At 46.7% G+C, this 20202-nt stretch overlaps 4 protein-coding genes across 5 annotated transcripts in view; 2 read left to right on the top strand and 2 right to left on the bottom strand.

The window, feature by feature from the left end:
- Positions 1-98: 98 nt before the first annotated feature.
- On the bottom strand, positions 99-1755 carry rabepk (Rab9 effector protein with kelch motifs). Of its 2 annotated transcripts, none has more exons than XM_067250836.1 (2): positions 1719-1755; positions 99-1298 (listed from the first exon to the last, which is right to left on the bottom strand). In XM_067250836.1, the coding sequence occupies exon 2, from the start codon at positions 1291-1293 to the stop codon at positions 244-246; it is 1050 nt and encodes a 349-aa protein (XP_067106937.1). In that variant the 5' UTR covers positions 1294-1298; positions 1719-1755; the 3' UTR covers positions 99-243. The 2 variants fall into 2 exon arrangements, with proteins under 2 accessions (XP_067106937.1, XP_067106935.1); XM_067250834.1 differs by having other exon boundaries at positions 102-1298; positions 1637-1748.
- Positions 1756-1831: 76 nt separating this feature from the next.
- pla2g12a (phospholipase A2, group XIIA) lies at positions 1832-4180 on the top strand. Its single transcript, XM_067250023.1, has 4 exons — positions 1832-2247; positions 2502-2578; positions 2745-2910; positions 3309-4180. Exons 1-4 carry the CDS (start codon positions 2025-2027, stop codon positions 3425-3427), a joined length of 585 nt encoding a protein of 194 aa, XP_067106124.1. The 5' UTR covers positions 1832-2024; the 3' UTR covers positions 3428-4180.
- Positions 4181-4455: 275 nt separating this feature from the next.
- LOC136956167 (caspase-6-like) lies at positions 4456-9897 on the top strand. Its single transcript, XM_067250022.1, has 8 exons — positions 4456-4562; positions 4974-5015; positions 5538-5580; positions 5813-5974; positions 6589-6665; positions 7402-7577; positions 7791-7941; positions 8423-9897. The coding sequence occupies exons 1-8, from the start codon at positions 4529-4531 to the stop codon at positions 8659-8661; spliced, it is 924 nt and encodes a 307-aa protein (XP_067106123.1). The 5' UTR covers positions 4456-4528; the 3' UTR covers positions 8662-9897.
- Positions 9898-10704: 807 nt separating this feature from the next.
- LOC136956166 (calcium uniporter regulatory subunit MCUb, mitochondrial-like) overlaps positions 10705-20202 on the bottom strand; it is a 14203-nt gene continuing 4705 nt past the window's right edge. The window contains exons 2-8 of the mRNA XM_067250021.1: positions 13473-13542; positions 13148-13315; positions 12679-12783; positions 12348-12508; positions 11866-12069; positions 11365-11481; positions 10705-10981 (exon numbers count right to left, since the gene is read on the bottom strand). Of these exons, the coding sequence (XP_067106122.1) occupies positions 10904-10981; positions 11365-11481; positions 11866-12069; positions 12348-12508; positions 12679-12783; positions 13148-13315; positions 13473-13542 (903 nt within the window). The 3' untranslated portion in view covers positions 10705-10903. The remainder of the gene's footprint in view (positions 10982-11364; positions 11482-11865; positions 12070-12347; positions 12509-12678; positions 12784-13147; positions 13316-13472; positions 13543-20202) is intronic.

Genomic DNA, 20202 nt, shown 5'->3' with positions numbered 1-20202 from the left:
TTTAATTTTGAATGTTTTAAAGTTTATGAAGTTATTTAAGTAACTAGAAAAACATGTTTTTCTCCATTGCTCGACTAATCATTTGAATAAAGTATATAAATTATTACCAGTAGCGGATTGTGTTTAACCAACTAAAATGGATTGCCAAAAACATGCCTCTTTTCTGTAAAAAGCTTTATTATTTTGGGGGGGTAGAACTTTTCAATATTTAGGCAAATCATACAATTTGTAAAGCTGTCGTGCTCAGCTGAGCAGTGTTCCAACACAGTCACTGTGTATGACCCCCTGGGTGTCCATCCCAGCGAACACAAAGGCCAGCTGGATGGTGTCCGGTTCACCCTGAGCCTGGCCAGCATCTCCGCTTCCTTCAGCCTTCACCCTCCAGGGTACCACACACATGGAATGATCCAGCCTGCTGGGGGGAAGGTCGCTCTCGAATCTCATGAGGATCCACTGGCCCAGTTCGCAGTCGAACCGGTGCATGGCATTACTTGCCCCCTCTGAGGTCATTCCTCCGAAAACATAGATGCTTCTCTGCAGGGTTACAGCCGAGTGGGCAGCCAGGGCTGGAGGCGGGTCTCCCTTCACCAGGATCTTTTCCCACGTCATGCTAACGGTGTCCAGTGAATACATGTCACTGTATAACTTCTCTCCTGCCATACCTCCGTGGACGTACAGTTTGGAACCCACAGCTACCACCACATGTCCATGTCTGGGGGAAGGACAGCTGCCTTGCGTGTCGGGCTGAGACCAGGTTGAGGACACGGTGTCGAAAACGTGAAGCTTGGCATCTGATACCGGTGTAGCTCCCGTCTCCCCGCCGGAGAAAACATACAATCTGTCCCCTATGCAGGCTGTGGTAGTGTGGTACGTCCTAGGAGAAGGGGATGAACCTTGTGCCTCCACACACTTCCACAACGCCGCTCCGTCGCGGAGTTGAAGGTTCTGGATGCAGTTGCGGTTGCCGTTCTGCTCTGCACCGGCAAACACCCACAGGCTTTGTGGACAGCTATCAGTTACGAAGCTGCAATGTTCGTACCGCGCTGACAACCCTTTCCAGTCTTGGAGACGCCACTCAAAACTGTCTAGATTTAGGACGTGAGATTCTGAAAAACTGCCATTTGGATTGGCTCCTCCCACGATAAGTACGGACCCTTTCCCTTCACCTTCAGACGGGATGAACATGCAGGTGTGCCCAACAGAGACACCAGGGCCGCCGCCCCTTGGTATTAGAGAATACCACAGTCCTTCTTGTGGTCTGTCTACGTGTTCAAGTACGGGGAGAATGTCCATCGTTTCTGTCAAATGGAACGGAAGGCAGCTAATGTAGTTAGTTTGCAGACAAAAATTATGTTATTAGCCTGTATAGTCAGTAGCTAACAATTTGGCTAGCAAATTAGTTGTGCATCCAAGTATGACTCAGTCCCAAAGTCACGGTCACGTGTCTTAGACTAGCTGCAGTGTTGCCAAAGAAAAGCTCGCCAGAAGTCGCCATTTGCCCCTCATTCACACTCAGTTAATTTAACATGATTGGCGGCTATGGCAACACGGAAGTACAATTGTTGTAGCAAGTAGGTAACCAAAGCAACGTGTCATGTTGGTTAGGTAGAGCTAGCTTTTACAGAAGCCAACATACCCGTTACTAGCAAAGCTTTCAGCAGGCAAGCGATGAACTTCGTGTTTGTTAATGTTTGACTTGAACTTCGTACACAGATTACCTCCCGAATAAACACGTGGATTTACTGCAGAGACTGAATATTGATCGCTGATTGGTCATCAGACGTCACGTGACTACCCCTCAATCCGGAAAATGAAACTTTCATGAGTGCGACGTTGTTGTCATTGCGTCGCTTCACTGTACGTTATGTGAATTCATTGGATTTTTACCACAATAACATATTTGAACCTGTTTAGAATGGTATCCTACAGAGGTACACTGGAGTAAAGCTAATTTACTTGCAACAAGACTTCTAGCCCAGTCTTGAGTCAGTCGACTTCTAGCCCAGTCTTGAGTCAGTCGAATTATGCGCGACGGTATCTCCCTGTTGCTAGTTGGAGTTCTGTACTCGTTAGTATTTCTGGCGCGTGTAACTTCATGTTCCGAAGAGCGTGACCCCGAAACGCCGGACTGGCGAATGACTCTAAAAACCATTCGAAATGGCATCCACAAGATTGACACATACTTAAATGTAGCTTTAGACTTGTTCGGAGGGGATGACGGTCTGTGTCGTTACAAATGCAGCGATGGTGAGGTTGATTATTTCTCTCTCAGTCGGTTATACACACACAAACACGCGAGCTCTTGTTGCCATGACTTCTGGAAGGTGTTTTTAAGACATTTTAAATAAGGTATAATTCACTTAAAAACTAACATGTTGAGTCTTAGACTAAAGTAAAACATTTATTGGCAGTTTGCAACTCTTCATTGTCGGTTATCTCACTTCAGCAAGATAACCTCAGCCTGACGTACGGTCCATGTCTACCTTTGCTCTTCCCCCCAGGTTACTTGCCCTCCCCCCGACCGGGGTACAAACCTCCCCCGCCCAATGGATGTGGGTCTCCTCTGTTTGGATTCCAGGTACCACACAGTCCAATCGTTTCCTTGCAGGTGTTATCAAAATGGTTAATCTGATTCATGGTTCAAAAGTTCAGATGGATCTCCTGTTATACATGCATGATCATCGGGCAAGCGTGTTGTTTTAAGGGATGTACTAATCCATCTACCATATCTTTCTGGCCCTCAGTTCGACATAGGCATCCCATCCATGACCAAGTGCTGTAACCAACACGACCGCTGCTATGACACCTGTGGCCGTGAGAAACACGATTGTGACGACCAGTTCCAGGAATGCCTGGAGACCATTTGCAGAAACGTACAAAAAACACTGGGCTTAGCCCACAGTGTCCAAGGTAGTCCTGGTGTGACCATGCACACTGCACACTAGGAACCCTTTGGGATGAATTTCATTCAGGAAAATGTGTTTATTGTTCAGTGCTCCATTTGTTGGGAAAGCTTAGGCAAATCCGTAGCAGTTTGATTTAAATCAAAGTCTAAAGATAAGTGTTTTTGCACTGTCTGTTTCAACAAGTGTCAGTTTTTCTTTCATACCTTCACACACAAGCAGATGCACAGAATCAGATTTGAATCCGAATCTGATTTGAATCCGATTCTGATTTGAATCCGAATCTGATTTGAATCCGAATCTGATTTGAATCCGAATCTGATTTGAATCCGAATCTGATTTGAATCCGAATCTGATATGAATCCGAAAAGCTCCTGGCTCACATGGTTGTCCCTCTTCCTCCAGCCTGCGAGTCGACGGTGAAGCTGCTGTTTGACGCTGTGATGCACATGGGCTGCAAGCCCTACCTCGACAGCCAGAGAGGCTCCTGCATGTGCAAGTACGAGAAGAAGAAGGAGCTCTGATGCACCAAGAAGGAACTGGGACACATGAAGAAGTAGCATGAGAAGCTCTGATTCTTCTTCATGTATAGAAGCTCTGATACAGGAAAGAAAAGAAGAAGAAACGGTGGCAAACCGACCCTAACCCTAGAAGAAGACAAGAGCTGCAAGAGACTGACCCATAAAGAAGAGGAGTACCAACAAGAATAAAAGAGTCTAATATACTTATCTGATTCCCTCTGCATGTTGTTTAAAGACGCTCAACTTTTTATCAACAACTAGTAAAATAATAATTATGGCAACAGAATGTTGGTGATCCTACACGTACGTCATGCCAGGACGTTTAAAGTAAAACATTACCTCTGTATTTGAAGTGCAATCAGTATATTTAATCTCAGGGATATGGTCCTCTGTGTTGAAACTGCTGTCGGCGTGTGTATGGAGTCAGGAAGTGTTTTCAAGAAGTGAATGTTGCATTCTTTTTCCGTACTCTTTCAGGAAATTATGATTTTGTTTTGTACTGAATGTGAACATATACATTTTATATATAATATTTATATATGATATATACACTGTATATATACACACATATAAATATAGGCTATTGTATATTTTGTCTGGTGAACAGAATGGTCTTAGGTGGTGGAGACAGCGATTCAAAAAATGTCTAAATAACTTTTTGGTTGAATTAAAGAAATAACTGTTAGAGAAAATGTAGTCTTCATGAGAAAGTCATTACATGAAGTTTGAGAAGTAAAATGTATATGGCTATTGACATGCACTTTACTAAAATATATAAAAAATATATATACATGATTTGAATATTTTGTTTATGGAGAGTAAAAAACGATGTAATGGCAACGATAGTTTTTTATGAAATGCATGGTCACAGTCCATTTACACGATTACCTGAGCGCTGTCGTTATGTGCTACCGCACAATGTGGCAATATACGGAAGTCGTTACGTATACAGAATGAACTGATTGATCGGTTATCGGCCAATGGTGTCGTGCTACTGTAAAACTAAACCTATCCGTTTGCAGGGCGGGACATGACTTGGTCTGTCAGCTTTGACACGAACTTAGTCGAACGTTGTATACATCGAAAGAAGGGTGAACATATATCATGTCTAGCGCTGAGAAGACTGAAGCTGTGCCAGGTAAGACAATAAACTGTTCTGTGTTCTGTATATAAACATACATATTTGTTTCAGTTTTCGTTGTTCTAGTATACATACAGATGTGGTCGTAATTCAGGAAGATATGTTTTGACATGATCGAAACAAATGTACAAAGCATTCACTTAAAGGTTATTTTGAGGCATTTACACACCAATTTCCCAAGTCTTAAGACATTTGAGGTATTTGCAAACCAGTTTCGCAAGTCTTCGAACTTTAATTTTGTCAGGTGCATTTCGCCTGGTCTTTTCGGTTCAACTGGCAGTTGTGTGGTTGACCTTTTTAACCAAACTGACTCGACTTGTCTTCAGGTGTTCAACCAGGCAGGTCCTCCTATCGAACATCGCCTGCATGTGTTATGCAATTTTTATTTCTTACTTTTTGCATTCACAGAGACCGTTGAGAAGGACAGTCAACCCATAACAGGCAGCACAGGTGAGAATACCCTTATTACAATAAAATATAAATGATAATGTTGAATGTGAAAATAAAACTGAAAGTCTGAAGAACTCATATCGAAACCAGAAACTAATAAACTCAAAGTCTGTGTAGCCTAATGATTGACACAAATTGTAAGAACAGAACACAGGTGAAAGGCCACACCTCAAGATATCAAGAAACTGTAAGCACATACACCTGTTCACCATTCAAGCTTTACCTCAATGGGACTAGTGAGCCCCTTAGCACCGTGTCTGGTTATCAAGAACAGGTTTCGTGTCAGCAGTTGGAGTTGTGTGTTGATGCCACCCATGAAATCAAACCACACGATTGAGACTGAAACAGAATCCACTCTGTTGAGTGTTTTTTGCGACATAACAAACAGGAAGCAGGGGCTGCACACCAAAAAAACTTGGAAAGTCCTGAAGAGGCTGTAGAATCACATGTCTCCAGGATTGGCGTTATTGTTGAGTTGTCTCGTTCTGTTTTGAGGTTCATTTCTCCGCGTGTCTGTTGCAGGTCCCACTACGAGCATCACAGAGCCAGATGGATTTTTCAGGGTGTAAGTTCACTTTAAAATCTTCACTCTCGATGGACATTGTCAGATTCTCTTGATCAGAAAGACGATGGATAAACTCATCTCTGTCATGTTCTAGTACACTAAGGCCTCCTCTACGGTTCTATGTGTGTTGATGGGTTCTGCTGTTCCTCAGCATGGTTCTACGTGTGTTGATGGGTTCTGCGTTCCTCAGCATGGTTCTACGTGTGTTGATGGGTTCTGCGTTCCTCTGCAGGCCCCATGGTGGTTCCTTCTCCCTGGACCCGGCCGAGGAGTACAGCATGGAGCACAAGCAGCGCGGCACGGCTCTCATCTTCAACCAGGAGCGCTTCTTCTGGAGGCTGGGCATGAACGACCGCCACGGCACCAACGCCGACCGCTACAACCTGGAGAAGAGGTAGGGCGGACACGCTCCAGAAACGGGCGGGTTGGGTTTGAACCGTGCTGGTTCTCCTGGAGTGGAGCCCCAAGCGGGGTGGGGTGGGGTGACACTGTGAGCACTGACCCACTCTCCACCCAGTTCAACATATTCCTACTAGGGGTTCTTTAACTTTAACCCCTCTTTTATAACCCCCCCCCTTCCTCCATTCTAACCCTGCAGTCAGCACATAGCAGGTGTGGAACGCTTGTTAGGAGCAACAAGTCGTGTGCTGGCTTGTTGTCTTAAATTGGGATTCCAAACACACTTCGCACAGACAGTCTGACTTCAGCAGTAGAGACACTGTGAGACACAGTCTGACTTCAGCAGTAGAGACACTGTGAGACACAGTCTGACTTCAGCAGTAGAGACACTGTGAGACACAGTCTGACTTCAGCAGTAGAGACACTGTGAGACACAGTCTGACTTCAGCAGTAGAGACACTGTGAGACACAGTCTGACTTCAGCAGTAGAGACACTGTGAGACACAGTCTGACTTCAGCAGTAGAGACACAGTCTGACTTCAGTAGTAGAGACACAGTCTGACTTCAGTAGTAGAGACATTGTGAGACGTGGGTTTTCCTCTGTTGTAGATTCAAGGATCTGGGCTTTGATGTGCAGGCTTACGACAACCTCAAACTGGAGGAGGTCCTCAACACAATCAGTGAAGGTGAGCTGAGAAAGAACAAATCCAGTTTTTCACACTACATATTTTATTCATTTAGTAGACACTAATATCCAAAACGACATACAAATAGGAACACAATAGAAAGTACAACGGAAGATGAAGGATCAGATATGCAGAGTTCCAACATTTTTCGGTGGTCAGAGTCAAAGAACGTTCTGTGTTTACCAAACCAACCATGTCTCAGCGACCAGACACGGTGCAACAACAACAACAACAGTATCTCAACAAGAGAGTACACAGTAACATCTAAACAAAACCATTACACAAAGCAGTGAAACAACAAGCCTGTCAAAGTGGTCTAGTTTATCTGTCAGTTTACAACATCCCTTCACAGCTACGTAAGATCCCTCGGCAATGCCTGTATCAGTTTGTGTTCACCGTGCCTGGTTGCTAAGAAAGGGTTGCTTAGCCACAAGGATGCTAACCATACTTTGGATAAAAGATTGCTTAATGTATGAAATTATGTATATTCATTATATAGATATAGATGTATTGATTAAAGATATAGACACACATATTTAGATGTATAGATGTGAATATATAGTTATATTTTGAACATTTTCCATACTTTATTGGGCCGTGAAGTGTGACAGAAAAGGCAGGGAGAGGGACAGACATGCAGCAAGGGCAAGGCTGCTTCAGCCCTCTGGGTGAAAGACAGCCATGGGTGAATGAAAGGGTGAATGAAAGGGTGAATTGTGTGTGTGTGTGTGTCCAGCGTCGGAGGCCAGCCACGTGGACGCTGACTGCTTCGTGTGTGTGTTCCTGAGCCACGGGGAGAATGACCATGTGTACGCCTACGACGGCAAGATCTACATCCAGGATGTGATCTCGCTGTTCAAGGGGAACAAGTGCAAGAGCCTCGTAGGCAAACCCAAGATCTTCATCCTGCAAGTGAGGAGGAGGAGCACACACACACACACACAGATGTTGTACCCATGCTCTCAACAAAAAACTAAAACTCATAAATATAGCAGATGCTTTTATCAAGGGTTGCATACAGGCTGAGGGGGGAGATTCGAACATGTCACCTCTTGTCCTCCTGTCAGATGCTCTAACCACTAAGCTATACCTACCCCTCCTCCCTCCAACCCTCCTGGTTGCCAGGCGTGCCGCGGCGACAAGCACGACGACCCGGTGACGCCCATGGACGTGGTGGACAGCGAGGTGAAGACCAACGAGGTGGTGGTGGATGCAGGTGTGGTCCACACCCTGCCCGCCGGAGCGGACTTCATCATGTGCTACTCTGTAGCGGAAGGTAGAGGGGTGCAGGGGGGGAGGAGGGGGGAGGGAGGGCGAAGGGAGCGAGGGAGGGAGGGAGGAGGGGGGGGGAGGAAAGAGGGAGGGAGGGAAGAGGAGGGGGGGCAGGTGGGTAGAGGAGGGGGGAGGAAGGAGGGATCGGGGGGGAGGGGAGGAGGGGGGAGGAAGGAGGGAGGGAGGGAGGGGGGGAGAGGAGGGGGAGGAAGGAGGGAGCGAGGGAGGGAGGGGGGGAGAGGAGGGGGAGGAAGGAGGAAGGAGGGAGGGCTGTCACACGAAGAAACGTTGCTTGACAGGTTTACAGATAAGACACCTCGCATCATTGTCTCATGGTTATTTCAGCATTTTGAGTTGTATTTTTACTTTATTTTTTTTCTCCCTCTGTTTCTCTCTTGCCTTCTCTTTATCTCTCCCTCTCTTTATTTCTCCCCTTCTTACTCTCCCCCCCCCCTCCCTCCCTCTCCTCCTCCCGCCCGGTCCAGGCTACTACTCCCACAGAGAGACCATCAACGGCTCCTGGTACATCCAGGACCTGTGTGAGGTGCTGCGGAGGTTCGGGGACTCGCTGGAGTTCACGGAGCTGCTGACGCTGGTCAACAGGAAGGTGTCACAGCGCAGCGTGGGCAACAGCAATGACCGCAACGCCATCGGGAAGAAGCAGGTGCCCTGTTTCGCCTCCATGCTCACCAAGAAGCTCTACCTCCGAACCAAGAAACAGTAGCTGCCGCCCCCGGTGCTCCCTCCATCCCTCCCTTTATCCCTCCATCCCTCCCTTTATCCCTCCTTCCTCCCTTCCTTCTCCTACAGCTGTCTTCACCCATGCTCTAGTTTGTGAGGGACTAATCATTTTTAGGGACCTTCTGTGGGTTTAACGGATTTCCATGACCAAATCGTGTAGGGTTTTAATGTTTATTTTATTTTTTTAAGCTTGTTTCTAAATTTGTTTCTGTTGAATACTTAACAATCACAACCGATCACCTATCAATAGTTTCTGCTTGGGGAGACTATAGTGATGTCATCACATTGGAATGACAGAGAAAAACGAATAACTGTCTATTCTCAGTCCAGGGCTATCCTTAACCCTAGGGCCAGAGTTGACCCTGGGTTAGTCCCATGTCACACTGGTACCATTTAGCCCCGTTTAGTCGATTTACAGCAGATAACCACGCAAACATGGGGTTAGCCCTGCACCAAAGCAGGAAATCCCGAGTCAGGGTTAGTCCACTTGGGAATGCGCCAGGATTGTGCCAGTGTGAACGCTTTGTTAGCCTGGAGCTTAGAAGGGTGTAAGACCGCTCTTAGCCCTGGGCTAAGTGCGGTGAAAATCCTTAAGCATAAAATGATTACGATTATTGTTAAATAGTCCTGTCACATACCGCATGCAGAGTTGCACGTGTTTTTACCCATTAAGACTACTTCCTCGTTCAACCAGTTTTTCCTCTAGATTTCCTCAGAACAGCCATCAGAATGTGTCGCTTTCACCTGCTAGAGAGAAAAGACAGTCTCACTGCAACAGCTGTTTCAGATTAATGATATCCCTGATGACAGTTGATCTGACCTGACCCACACACACACACACACACACATTCCCTGGACCCTCTTGGATGTCAGAAAAAGGAATTCATGTCGCTGTGTTTGTATTTCGATGTGATGCAGCTAACCGTCTACTGTTCCAATATTAGCTGTGTGCACCTGTTTCGTACCCCAGCCTAGCACTGCAGAACAACTCCGGTACGAATAGTAGGAGGCTGCCTGAGGGACCCGTCACATGGTCCAACACAAGACTCAGGAAGCCCAAAGCACCCAGTCCCAGTCCCCAGAGCAGAACCCCTAGTGCCATCGTTTAAATAAATCACAAAGCGTCTTAATTGTGTTTCGACGACCAATTCTTCCTTATGGTTTGTAGCGTGAGAACTCTTGTTGCCCGCGAGTTCTGTATTAAATACTGTGAAACCTGTTTAGTTACAAGCTGTAACGAGGGACAGACATACAGGTGCGTTTGTTTAACCCTCGTGCTGCCTTCGGGTCACATGACCCAAAGGTTCATAACGAACCATCGTTGTGTTTACCAAATTTTACCCAATACAAAAACAAATAAAAATAATTTTCTTTTAACCATTCCAATGTGGGGGGTCTGAGACAGCTCGACAGTTAAAAGAAAATGCTTCACTTTGTTTTTGTATGAGGTAAATTTGGCGCAAAACGACGGTGGGTCACAATGACTGATGGGTCAGAATGACTCGAAGATAACACAAGGGTTAACATGAACTAACAAACTCAGGTTACTTTACCATTATAACGTGACAGACAACGACCAAATCAGGTCACCTGTTTTTATTCAAATGTTTAAATCATGGGACACAACACTAAAAATGTCAGCACGCAAGCAACAGTTAAGTATCTTATTAAGTGCTGGACACTTTGTATTTTATTCTGTTTTTGTGAGGGGACTGAAAGAGGGAGATTTGTTGACCAGTGCTGAGTCACAAATGATCAGAGTGTAACGCTGGTGTTTCTTTAGGGGTGATCAGTTTTTACACTTTTATAGACCTGAGAGAGGAAGTGGTTTGTACTTGCAGCAGTTTTTTCCTGGTCCTTTTCCAGTCGTGTTTGTATTGTGGAACGGATGAGGTGGTTGGGGTTCTCCATCATTTAAAGGAACTTCTGGATTGAAGTGCAATAAAAAATTAAAAGGATTTATGGAATTCAGATTTTTTTTAAACATTGATCCAAAACAATCCACACAAAGACAGCACACAGGTAATGCAGTCACATTTTTATTTCAATACTTTAGTTTCCTTCCATTGTAGACAAAACATAAAATGATTCGCAGGACCAGTGATAAAAGGCACCATTATCAAAATAAAGAGAAATAAATTAGCTTCAGTCTCTATTTCAGTCTTCAGTCTCTATTTTGTGTGTGTGTGTGTGTGTTAAGGTTGATATTGTGTATGTGTGTGTCTTCATGGCTTGGGCTGGAGCTGTTCCACCGGTAGCTGCAGTTGGGTTGGATTTCTTAGACGTCTCAAGTCGTCTTTCACCTGAATGAACACACACACACACACACACACACACACATGTATAACACACAGGCACACACACACAAACATACACAGCATTGCACAAGGGAACTTGAGATCTAGCCTCTGCCCCTACTAAAGATGGAGGGCAGTTCCCACCTGAACGAGCATCTCTGTGCCCACACTACAGATGGAGGGCAGTTCCCACCTCAACGAGCCTCTCTGTGCCCACACTACAGATGGAGGGCAGTTCCCACCTGAACGAGCATCTCTGTGCCCACACTACAGATGGAGGGCAGTTCCCACCTCAACGAGCCTCTCTGTGCCCACACTACAGATGGAGGGCAGTTCCCACCTGAACGAGCCTCTCTGTGCCCACACTAAAGATGGAGGGCAGTTCCCACCTGAACAAGCTGCACTGTCAGCTGGTTGTACCGGTCCACGTCGAAGCGATGCCTCTTGGCTCCTCTGTAGAAGTAATGCAGGAACTTCCTGTCTTTGGCATCAGGATACACATAATCCTACAGCAGACAAGCAGAACAGACAGCTTTCCGTTTCGGGTTGTCATTTATAGAAGGAAGTTTAGACACTGGCTAGGATAGATTCTGAAGGAATGTTGACCGCTGTTTGGTGCTTTATCAAAAAACTGAAGAAGCAAACCTCTATAGTGATTTTGTGTGTGTGAAGGGTATATGTTTACTATATACAGAACTGTGCAGAAGTCTTAGACACAAAATATTTTCTACATGAATATTGTCTTATTGACTTTCTTCAGTCTTTTCATTTTATTATTCCTAAAACCTATTATGCTTTATATTCTTTTCAACGTTTTAAGTTGTGCCCAAGACTTTTCCACAGTACAGCGTGTTACGTGTTGTCCAGGGTTACGTGTTGTCCAGGGTTACCTGTTTGGTGAGGACAAAGTAGGAGAACACAGCCATGCTGGTGGCGTAGGTGAGGAAGTAGGTGACGGGCTCCATCACGTCCCAGGAGTACACCCACCAGGTGAGCCAGGCCAGGGCCCCGCCCTGCACCGACAGCAGGGCCAGGCCCCCCCACATGGCCCACAAGGCCTGGGACTCAGCCCTGCCCGCGATCTGGACCTTCATCTGGGGGGGGGGGGGGGGGGGGGGCAGATTAGGGTCAGGAGACACGGAGAGAGACAGGGAGAGATAATAAGTGATGTAGAGAGAGAGGGAGAGAGACAGTAAGAGAGAGAGGGAGAGATAATAAGTGATGTAGAGAGAGAGGGAGAGACAGTAAGAGAGAGAGGGAGAGACAGGGAGAGATAATGAGTGATGTAGAGAGAGATAATGAGTGATGTAGAGAGAGGGAGAGAGAGGTAGAGAGAGAGTAAGAGAGCGAGAGAGATGGACAGCTCCCGTACCTCCTCTAGGGGGGAGAGTTTCTGCTGGAGCTGGTCTAGTCTCTCCAGCAGGTGCCTCTCCTGCAGCTGCTGGTGCTCTGGCAGGTGCAGGGCTGAGTGGAGCCTGTGGACCAGGTGCTTCATGTCCTCGCAGCCCAGGACACGCTCACTGGACACAGCCTCTGGAGGAGGGCGAGGGGGGTGGAGGTTATGATAATGATGATAGTGATATTGTGTGTACCTGGGGGAGGGGGGTGGACCAGGTGGAGGGTGTGTACCTGGGGGAGGGGGGTGGACCAGGTGGAGGGTGTGTACCTGGGGGAGGGGGGTGGACCAGGTGGAGGGTGTGTACCTGGGGGAGGGGGGTGGACCAGGTGGACAGCCCCGTTGATGAGCAGATGGAAGTCATCTCTCAGCAGGGTTTCCATCAGAGTGCTGGAGGACACCTTCTCTCCATCTGGAGGGGACACAACATGGTGAGTGTGTGTGTGTCCGTCTGTGTGTGTGTGTGTGTGTGTGTGGGGGGGGGGGGGGGTTTGTGAGTGTGTGTGTGTGGGGGTGTGGGTGTCTGAGTGTGTGTGTGGGGGTGTGAGTGTGTGTGTGTGTGGGGGGGGTGTGAGTGTCTGTGTGTGTGTCCGTCTGTGTGTGTGTGTGTGTGTGTGTGGGGGGGGGGGGGGGGGGGGGGCGGGTGTGGGTGTCTGAGTGTGTGTGTGTGTGTGGGGGGGGTGTGTGTGTCTGAGTGTGTGTGGGTGTCTGAGTGTGTGTGTGTCTGAGTGTGTGTGTGTGTCTGAGAGTGTGTGGGTGTCTGAGTGTGTGTGTACCTTTGGTGAGCAGTCTGGCTGTGACCCCAGGGTCCTCCTTCTGCAGCTCAGACAGCAGCTCTCCCACCGTCATGACGACGGGCCGCAGGAAGAACTGACATCGCTCCTGTCTGGAGGGCAGTGTCACCTCCAGCACCGCCCGGCCGTGCCTGTACTGGACACACACATCTGGAGGGACACACACGCAAGGACACACACACACAGTAAGCATGTTTGGCTGTGAACAATTACAACAACCAGTAGATTGTTTAGCCTGTTTCTGTCTGGTTGTTATTTCATGAAACCAGGTCATGGCGTTATCTGTAATGTTATGCTCTGTTCTTACCACTAGAGGGCGCCGATGTACTACAGAAGAAATACTGCTGAGGTCTCCATTGTGGCTGCCTTGGCAGAGTCTTCAATGAGGCAGAGATGAAAAGAGAGAAAGAGATAATCAGGTAAAGTGGGGGAGAGAGGAAGAGATACAGAGATGGTTATCTTATCAACTCATGTACTTTGGAAGGCGTTCCAACGTAAAACTAATATGTGGGCAAATATTGGAGAGAAGCTAACATTGCCCGAAAAGCAAATTTGCCAGCGACCTGATGCTATTCAAAATGTATTTACTCTGGCGGGGTTGGGCTAACAGGTGATTTGGCTGAATGAGACCGTTGTGTTTGGAGAGAAAAACGACAAGAACAAACGACCCACCCCTCAATTCTGTACAAGGTCAGATTTGGCGAATCCGATTTGAAAGCTCTCCTCCCGCGTTACCTATTTCCAAAAGTTCGAATGAAGAGATCTGATGAGGAAGGAGGGTGTTAACCAACTTCCTCTCTCTCTCTGTTATGCTCTCTCTCTCCCACTCTCTCCCTCTCGCGATTTACAAAAAGTTTGCAAACTTTTTTTTTGAAACCCCCACACCGAAAATGGAATTTAATTTCAGCCACCCAACCCCTACTTCTAATCTTATCCACTTTCAGTAGCAATATACTTATTTCCCTTGCGTCCCTGTTAGCTCATGCTAAAGCTAAATTGTACAATACTTGGGGTATACTGGATTTAATACACCCGGTGCACAGAGCGACACTGTAAGGTCAATCAAGCACACATACAATACTACTTTGACTCTGGGAAAGAGTGAAGGGCTCTTCAATTTGCGTTTCCACGGTGCTAGTCGTGATGCGGCCCACGTCAAGCCCACACAGAGGTCATGCATGCCTTATTAAGTTTAATGGAATTATATTGTATATGTATAATGGAGTGTGTGCACGTGTGTGTGTGTGTGTGGAGCTACTCCCTCTCTTTTACACTACATTCTTTTACACTCTGTAACACACACTCTCTCTCTCAGACACACACACACACACACAAAGAAAACACAGTGGTAGATATGTTCATTACAGCTGGCTAGAGTCTGTATAGACAGTTAGGTTCAGCTCAGAATTATGTGTGACACAGGTCATCAACCCCTTTTCCCCAATTAAATTACCCCAGAAATAACACAAACACACACACACAGCTACTGAATTCAATTTTGCCAGATACTTTCAGCCCTTCTAATCAGTAAAAGAGAGTCTCAGATGACTATTGACTGAATGTCTTTCTTCCTGTGACATCAGACCCGACAACCAATCACATATGTCCCTGTGACCTCCGGCCAGGAGCTCGTCCAATCAATATTAGATTAACGAGGGGTTGCTGGGGCATGGCTCGTGTTGGTTAGAGTACATTAGCTGATGTGTGGTTGAGGCCTGGCAGAGACCAGACTGGACAGGTCATTATAAAGCTTCATTCTGTTACATAAATAAAAATATAAGATGTTATTAAGGAGCAGGACCTAAAGGGGTGTTACACTCAAAATAAACATTCCTGTCCCCCTGACTGAGGCAGCTAATCAAGCCTATAGCTTTCTTTGTTCCTCTTTTATCTTTAATATATATTTTTTTCCTCAAGTGACTGAGATGTGATTTTTTTTTTATTACTTATGCAGCAAAAGTCCCACGCAATAAAGGTATTGTTATTTGAATGTTTTACTCTTAAAGTTGACTAAGAAGCAGGTCACATGACCTACAGAGGATGATGCAGGAACTGGCTGCCCTCTGGCGACACAAAGATTAAAACATTGGAAATTAAGATTATAAAATAAAAAAAGAAGAAATCAAGATTTATAAATAAGGATTCTGCATCATATCGGGCCTAGGTTAGACCACTAGGTTAGACCACTAGGAAACAGCAGACCTGCTGTGAAACCTGAGTTTGGAAACGAAGACTGTGTTTACGCCAAGTCGTCAAACCCCTGCTCATCGTCCAGCACACAAACACAACCACCCTCGTTCCTGGAGACTTGTTGACAGCTGCCCCTAGTGGTCGTCTGCATGAAGGACAGGCTCCTGTGCACCACCTGCAGCCTGATTACACTGCAGAAAGCATTTAGTGAGCGATGCCAGGGTGTGTGTGTGTGTGTGTGAGAGAGAGAGTGTGTGTGTGTGTGTGAGAGAGAGTGTGTCAGCACGTTTGTGGTTGTGTGTGAGTGTTTGTAATGTGGAAGGAGCTTGGATCAGAGCTTGGTGTCAGGGCCAGACAATCTGTCTCTCCACTGAAGACACTTCAGGAGTGTGTGCGTGCACTAAAGTGCATCCAACCCCTGGTTGACTCTAAGCAGCTTCAATGCCATGTGCACTGACCAGAGCAGTAATTCATCAATAGCCACTGACACACACACACACACACACACACACACAAGCTCACTCAACAGAATTGCAGTTTTGCAGCACAAGCCCAAGCTGATTTGCCTGTTTGAAAACCAGATGGGGGAGAGGACAATATCTCATGTCATGAGATAGCGTGTGTGTGCGAGAGAGGGAGAGAGAGCATAACAGAGAGAGAGAGACAGAGGGAGAGAGAGCATTACAGAGAGAGAGAGAGAGAGAAAGAGAGAGCATTACAGAGAGAGAGATTTGCCTGTTTGAAAACCAGATGGGGGAGAGGACAATATCTCATGTCATGAGATAGCGTGTGTGTGCGAGAGAGGGAGAGAGAGCATAACAGAGAGAGAGAGACAGAGGGAGAGAGAGCATTACAGAGAGAGAGAGAGAGAGAGAGAGAGAGAGAGAGAGAGAAAGAGAGAGCATTACAGAGAGAGAGAGAGGAAGTTGGTTAACACCCTCCTTCCTCATCAGCTCAGCAGACCTCTTCATTCGAACACCCGTCCTCTTTCACAGTGCCGACTTCAGGAACACGTCAGTGAGGATCAGACTTTATCACAGAGCTCCACACACACCCCTCCAGCCACAGTAGATGTGGGTCTATCATGACCCTGACAGAGAAACTCATTTCCCCTGTGGTCAGCCATCAAACCACAGCAGGGTGGTTATGGGTGCTGTCACTAAAGAGCAATGGTCTCTCCCTCCAACCCTCCCTCACCCCTTCATCCTTCACCCCCCTCCTCCCTCCCTCACCTTCTCCCTCCTCCTTCCCTCCCTCCCTCCCTCCCTCACCTTCTCCCTCCCTCCCTCACCTTCTCCCTCCTCCTTCCCTCCCTCCCTCCTCCTTCCCTCCCTCACCTTCTCCCTCCTCCTTCCCTCCCTCCCTCCTTCCTTCCCTTCCCTCCCCTCTCCCTTCCCTTCCCTCCCCTCTCCTCCCTCCCTCCCTCCCTCACCTTCTCCCTCCCTCCCTCCCTCCCTCCCTCCCTCCCTCCCTCCCTCCCTCCCTCCCTCCCTCCCTCCCTCCCTCCCTCCCTCCCCTTCTCCCTCCTCCCTCCCTCCCTCCCCTTCTCCCTCCTTCCCTCCCTCCCTCCTCCCTCCCTCACCTTCTCCCTCCTCCTTCCCTCCCTCACCACCTACTCCCTTCTTCTTTCACCTCTCTCGTCCTCCAACTTACTACTCCTCCACATGCTGAACACACACACACATGGATGCAAGATATGCAAATACACACACACACACACACATATAGTGCAGGCTTTCTGTCATAGAGGGCAATGGCATTAATATCAGTGATAAAATGCAGGGCCAGGCTGAATAATGAAATTACTGTCAACTGTGAGTGTGTAGGTGTATATGTAGGTGTGTGTGTGCATGAGTGTGTGTGTGATTGAGACAAAGCTCCACTCTACCATAGAGGTGATTTGCATTGGGGCATTTGTCTTTCTCTTCACGATGTGCACACATAATCGAAAGAGAGAGATAGCGAGAGAGAGAGATAGCGAGAGAGGGACAGAGAGAGAGAGAACAAGAGAATGAGAGAGAGCAAGAGATAGAAAGAGAGAGTGAGGGAGATATATAAATAAAGAGACAGTCAGGGCTTGACATTAACTTTTTGAGGCACTTGTCCTTTGGAGAAGTACATTAACGTTTCACTTGTCCATGCACAAAAGTCACTTGTCCGGGTAAAGATTAATAATTTTGATTGTGTTGGCTAGCTAGCGTCGGCAGCTGTGTACCTAGCAAGCATTAGCAACATTTGTATCGGTTAAATGTACGTAGTTAAATATGAGCTAATAGTCAACTGTAAAGTATAGCTACACCTTTTAAAGGATCCCTTGGTAAATCAGCTCCTGCCAGGTAGAAAGGGAAATTGTAGAAAAAATTTAAAGTAAACACCAACATTTAGTGGCAAAATCCATTGTTATGTCTCCAAAATATTTTAGATATAGTATAAGTTTAGCTAGCTTGCAAATACTGAGGATAGCCTACCGAAGTTGAGTTAGCCAATGTCGTTAACTTTAGTTTGCTAGTTGTAGGCCTAACATTTCACTGGGCGCTGCTTGAGTTACTGAAATTATTATGATATGTCATGTTCTAGGCTACCATTTGCCTACTTTAGTAAGTCACAATATTTCCAAGCCCTGATAGTGTAACTGAGACGACACAGTAAATAATTCCTCTTTCGAGTAATAAGCCCCCGTTCAAGTGTTGAGCATTAAATTAGCTGCACGGTCTATAGAGATCTTGGGACAAAGCCACTTTTTTGTGTAGACGTAATGAGTGGCACATAACGTGAGGTAACATGGCATTTTATTGTGTTTGATTTTTAACTTGTCCAGTGGGGCAAGTACATTTCTCTTCCACTTGCCCTACCAAAAAATCCACTTGTCCCGGACAAGCGGACAAGCCTTAATGTCGAGCCCTGAGACAGATATAGAGAGTGTGTGTAGGAAAGACAGATAAGAGCGTGGCTGGAGGAACCAGAAAGGAAAGATGTGTGTAGGGCAGTGGAGCATGTGGAACCAGTCTACTGTCCTGACAGCTGCTTGTTCTGCCTGCTGGGTAGAGAGAGATGGAAAGGGAGAGAGAGAAAGTTACAGAGAGAGAAAGAGAGGTGAGTGTGTGTGTTTGTTTCTTCTAAGGATAATTTTATGTCTTGCACCCCTCCCTTTGTGCAAGTGGGGATTCTACTAGGATCAGAGCTAGGGCTAGAGGCTAGGGTTAGAGCTAGGGTTAGGACTAGGACCAGACTAAGACCAGGGCTGAGGTCAGCTCCCCCAGAGAGCGATGCTCTATTTAAAGATCAGAACAGGCTCTGGTGGCTTCCATCCACCTGTCTTGACTAATGCATCAACAGTCACTCACACACACACACACACACTCAATCACCACACACACTCTCTCTCACACACACACACAAATTATTTGTGTGAGACCCTAATCGAGACTGTCGGGGCCTACATTCCTGGTGAGGGAGTTGTTTCCATCTCTCTCTCTCTTCCCCATCTCTCTCTCTCTCTCTTCCCCATCTCTCTCTCTCTCTCTCTTCCCCATCTCTCTCTCTTCCCCATCTCTCTCTCTCTCTCTTCCCCATCTCTCTCTCTCTTCCCCATCTCTCTCTCTCTCTTTCCCATCTCTCTCTCTCTCTCTTCCCCATCTCTCTCTCTCTTCCCCATCTTTCTCTCTCTCTCTTCCCCATCTCTCTCTCTCTTCTCCATCTCTCTCTCTCTTCCCCATCTCTCTCTCTCTCTTCCCCATCTCTCTCGCTCTCTCTCTTCCCCATCTCTTTCTCTCTCTCTTCCCCATCTCTCTCTCTCTTCCCCATCTCTCTCTCTCTCTTCCCCATCTCTCTGTTCTCCCTTTTCTACTTCCCCCTCTCTCACACACAGAAGTGAGTCAAGTGTATACTGCAGGTGCAGACTAACAGGACGACAGACAGAACAGCAGCTCCCAAGCCAGGAACATCTGTCCATTACACCCTACACACAGCAATTAGGCCACATCTATTTGGAAATAACTATTTGTACTGCGTTGTGGCAGCGTTGTACTCCGAGTTTCGCAAGTCAGCCTTTGTCGTATTATCGCTGACGTTACTGTTCCAATTTGATGGCCCTTTTTATAGCAACGGGTGAGGCATAAACCTGTATAGCCTACTTCATAGGGACCTGGAGAGAAATATCACAAACTATCCAGCCAGTAGCCACATTTAACTTTGTTAAATGGCAGGGGGTTCAAGTTGCTTGTAGAAATAGAATAACATATTGCGATTCAAACCAACTCCTAGAACGGTAGCCTCACTAAGTAAGTAAGTAAGACTTTATTTATATAGCACTTTTCATACAAGAATTGCAGCTCAAAGTGATTTACATAAAATCAACAAAATGAAGATACATATGCTCATCGGGGAGTCCAGGTTTGCTTTAATGAGAAGATTCCCACCGAGCGAAGAGGAACAGAGCACTCGCAAGTCATCTTATCATCCATCATTCACGGCTCTTTAAGAGTACGAGGGAGGGAAGGAGAGGGGGACCTGAAAGTTGAGAGTTTAGCTCACCAAAACAAGGTGTTTGGCTGTGGGTTTAGTGGCTGTTGATGATGAATAGTCAATGAAATAAACTCCCCCCTGTCACTCTGTTGTAAAACAATCTGAGTATCAAATGATAAGGTTATGACACCAGACAACGGTAAGACCTACAGGCCTCCTCCCAAACCTACTGTTCTGCTCACCATCTCAATGTGTTCAGGGAAGGAATTGAGTCTTTTGTTGACAGAAAGAATCTCCCCAGCGCAGACCAAAGCAAACGGAGACAGAAAGAAAGGGTATTGTGGCTGACACACACCTCACACACACACACCTCTCACACACAC

This window comes from Osmerus mordax, chromosome 14, assembly GCF_038355195.1.
Source record: "Osmerus mordax isolate fOsmMor3 chromosome 14, fOsmMor3.pri, whole genome shotgun sequence".
Lineage (NCBI taxonomy): Eukaryota > Metazoa > Chordata > Actinopteri > Osmeriformes > Osmeridae > Osmerus > Osmerus mordax.
This window is presented reverse-complemented; position numbering and strand designations above follow the sequence as displayed.

What these genes read in the sequence shown, in the direction of transcription:
- rabepk (XM_067250836.1), bottom strand. Translation starts at nt 1,293, where the DNA reads ATGGACATTCTCCCCGTACTTGAACACGTAGACAGACCACAAGAAGGA.
- pla2g12a (XM_067250023.1), top strand. Translation starts at nt 2,025, where the DNA reads ATGCGCGACGGTATCTCCCTGTTGCTAGTTGGAGTTCTGTACTCGTTA. An exon ending in TCGTTACAAATGCAGCGATG is followed by an intron (nt 2,248 to 2,501) that starts GTGAGGTTGATT and finishes TCTTCCCCCCAG; the next exon opens with GTTACTTGCCCTCCCCCCGA. An exon ending in CTCCTCTGTTTGGATTCCAG is followed by an intron (nt 2,579 to 2,744) that starts GTACCACACAGT and finishes TCTGGCCCTCAG; the next exon opens with TTCGACATAGGCATCCCATC.
- LOC136956167 (XM_067250022.1), top strand. Translation starts at nt 4,529, where the DNA reads ATGTCTAGCGCTGAGAAGACTGAAGCTGTGCCAG. An exon ending in GAAGACTGAAGCTGTGCCAG is followed by an intron (nt 4,563 to 4,973) that starts GTAAGACAATAA and finishes TTGCATTCACAG; the next exon opens with AGACCGTTGAGAAGGACAGT. An exon ending in CCAAGATCTTCATCCTGCAA is followed by an intron (nt 7,578 to 7,790) that starts GTGAGGAGGAGG and finishes CCTGGTTGCCAG; the next exon opens with GCGTGCCGCGGCGACAAGCA.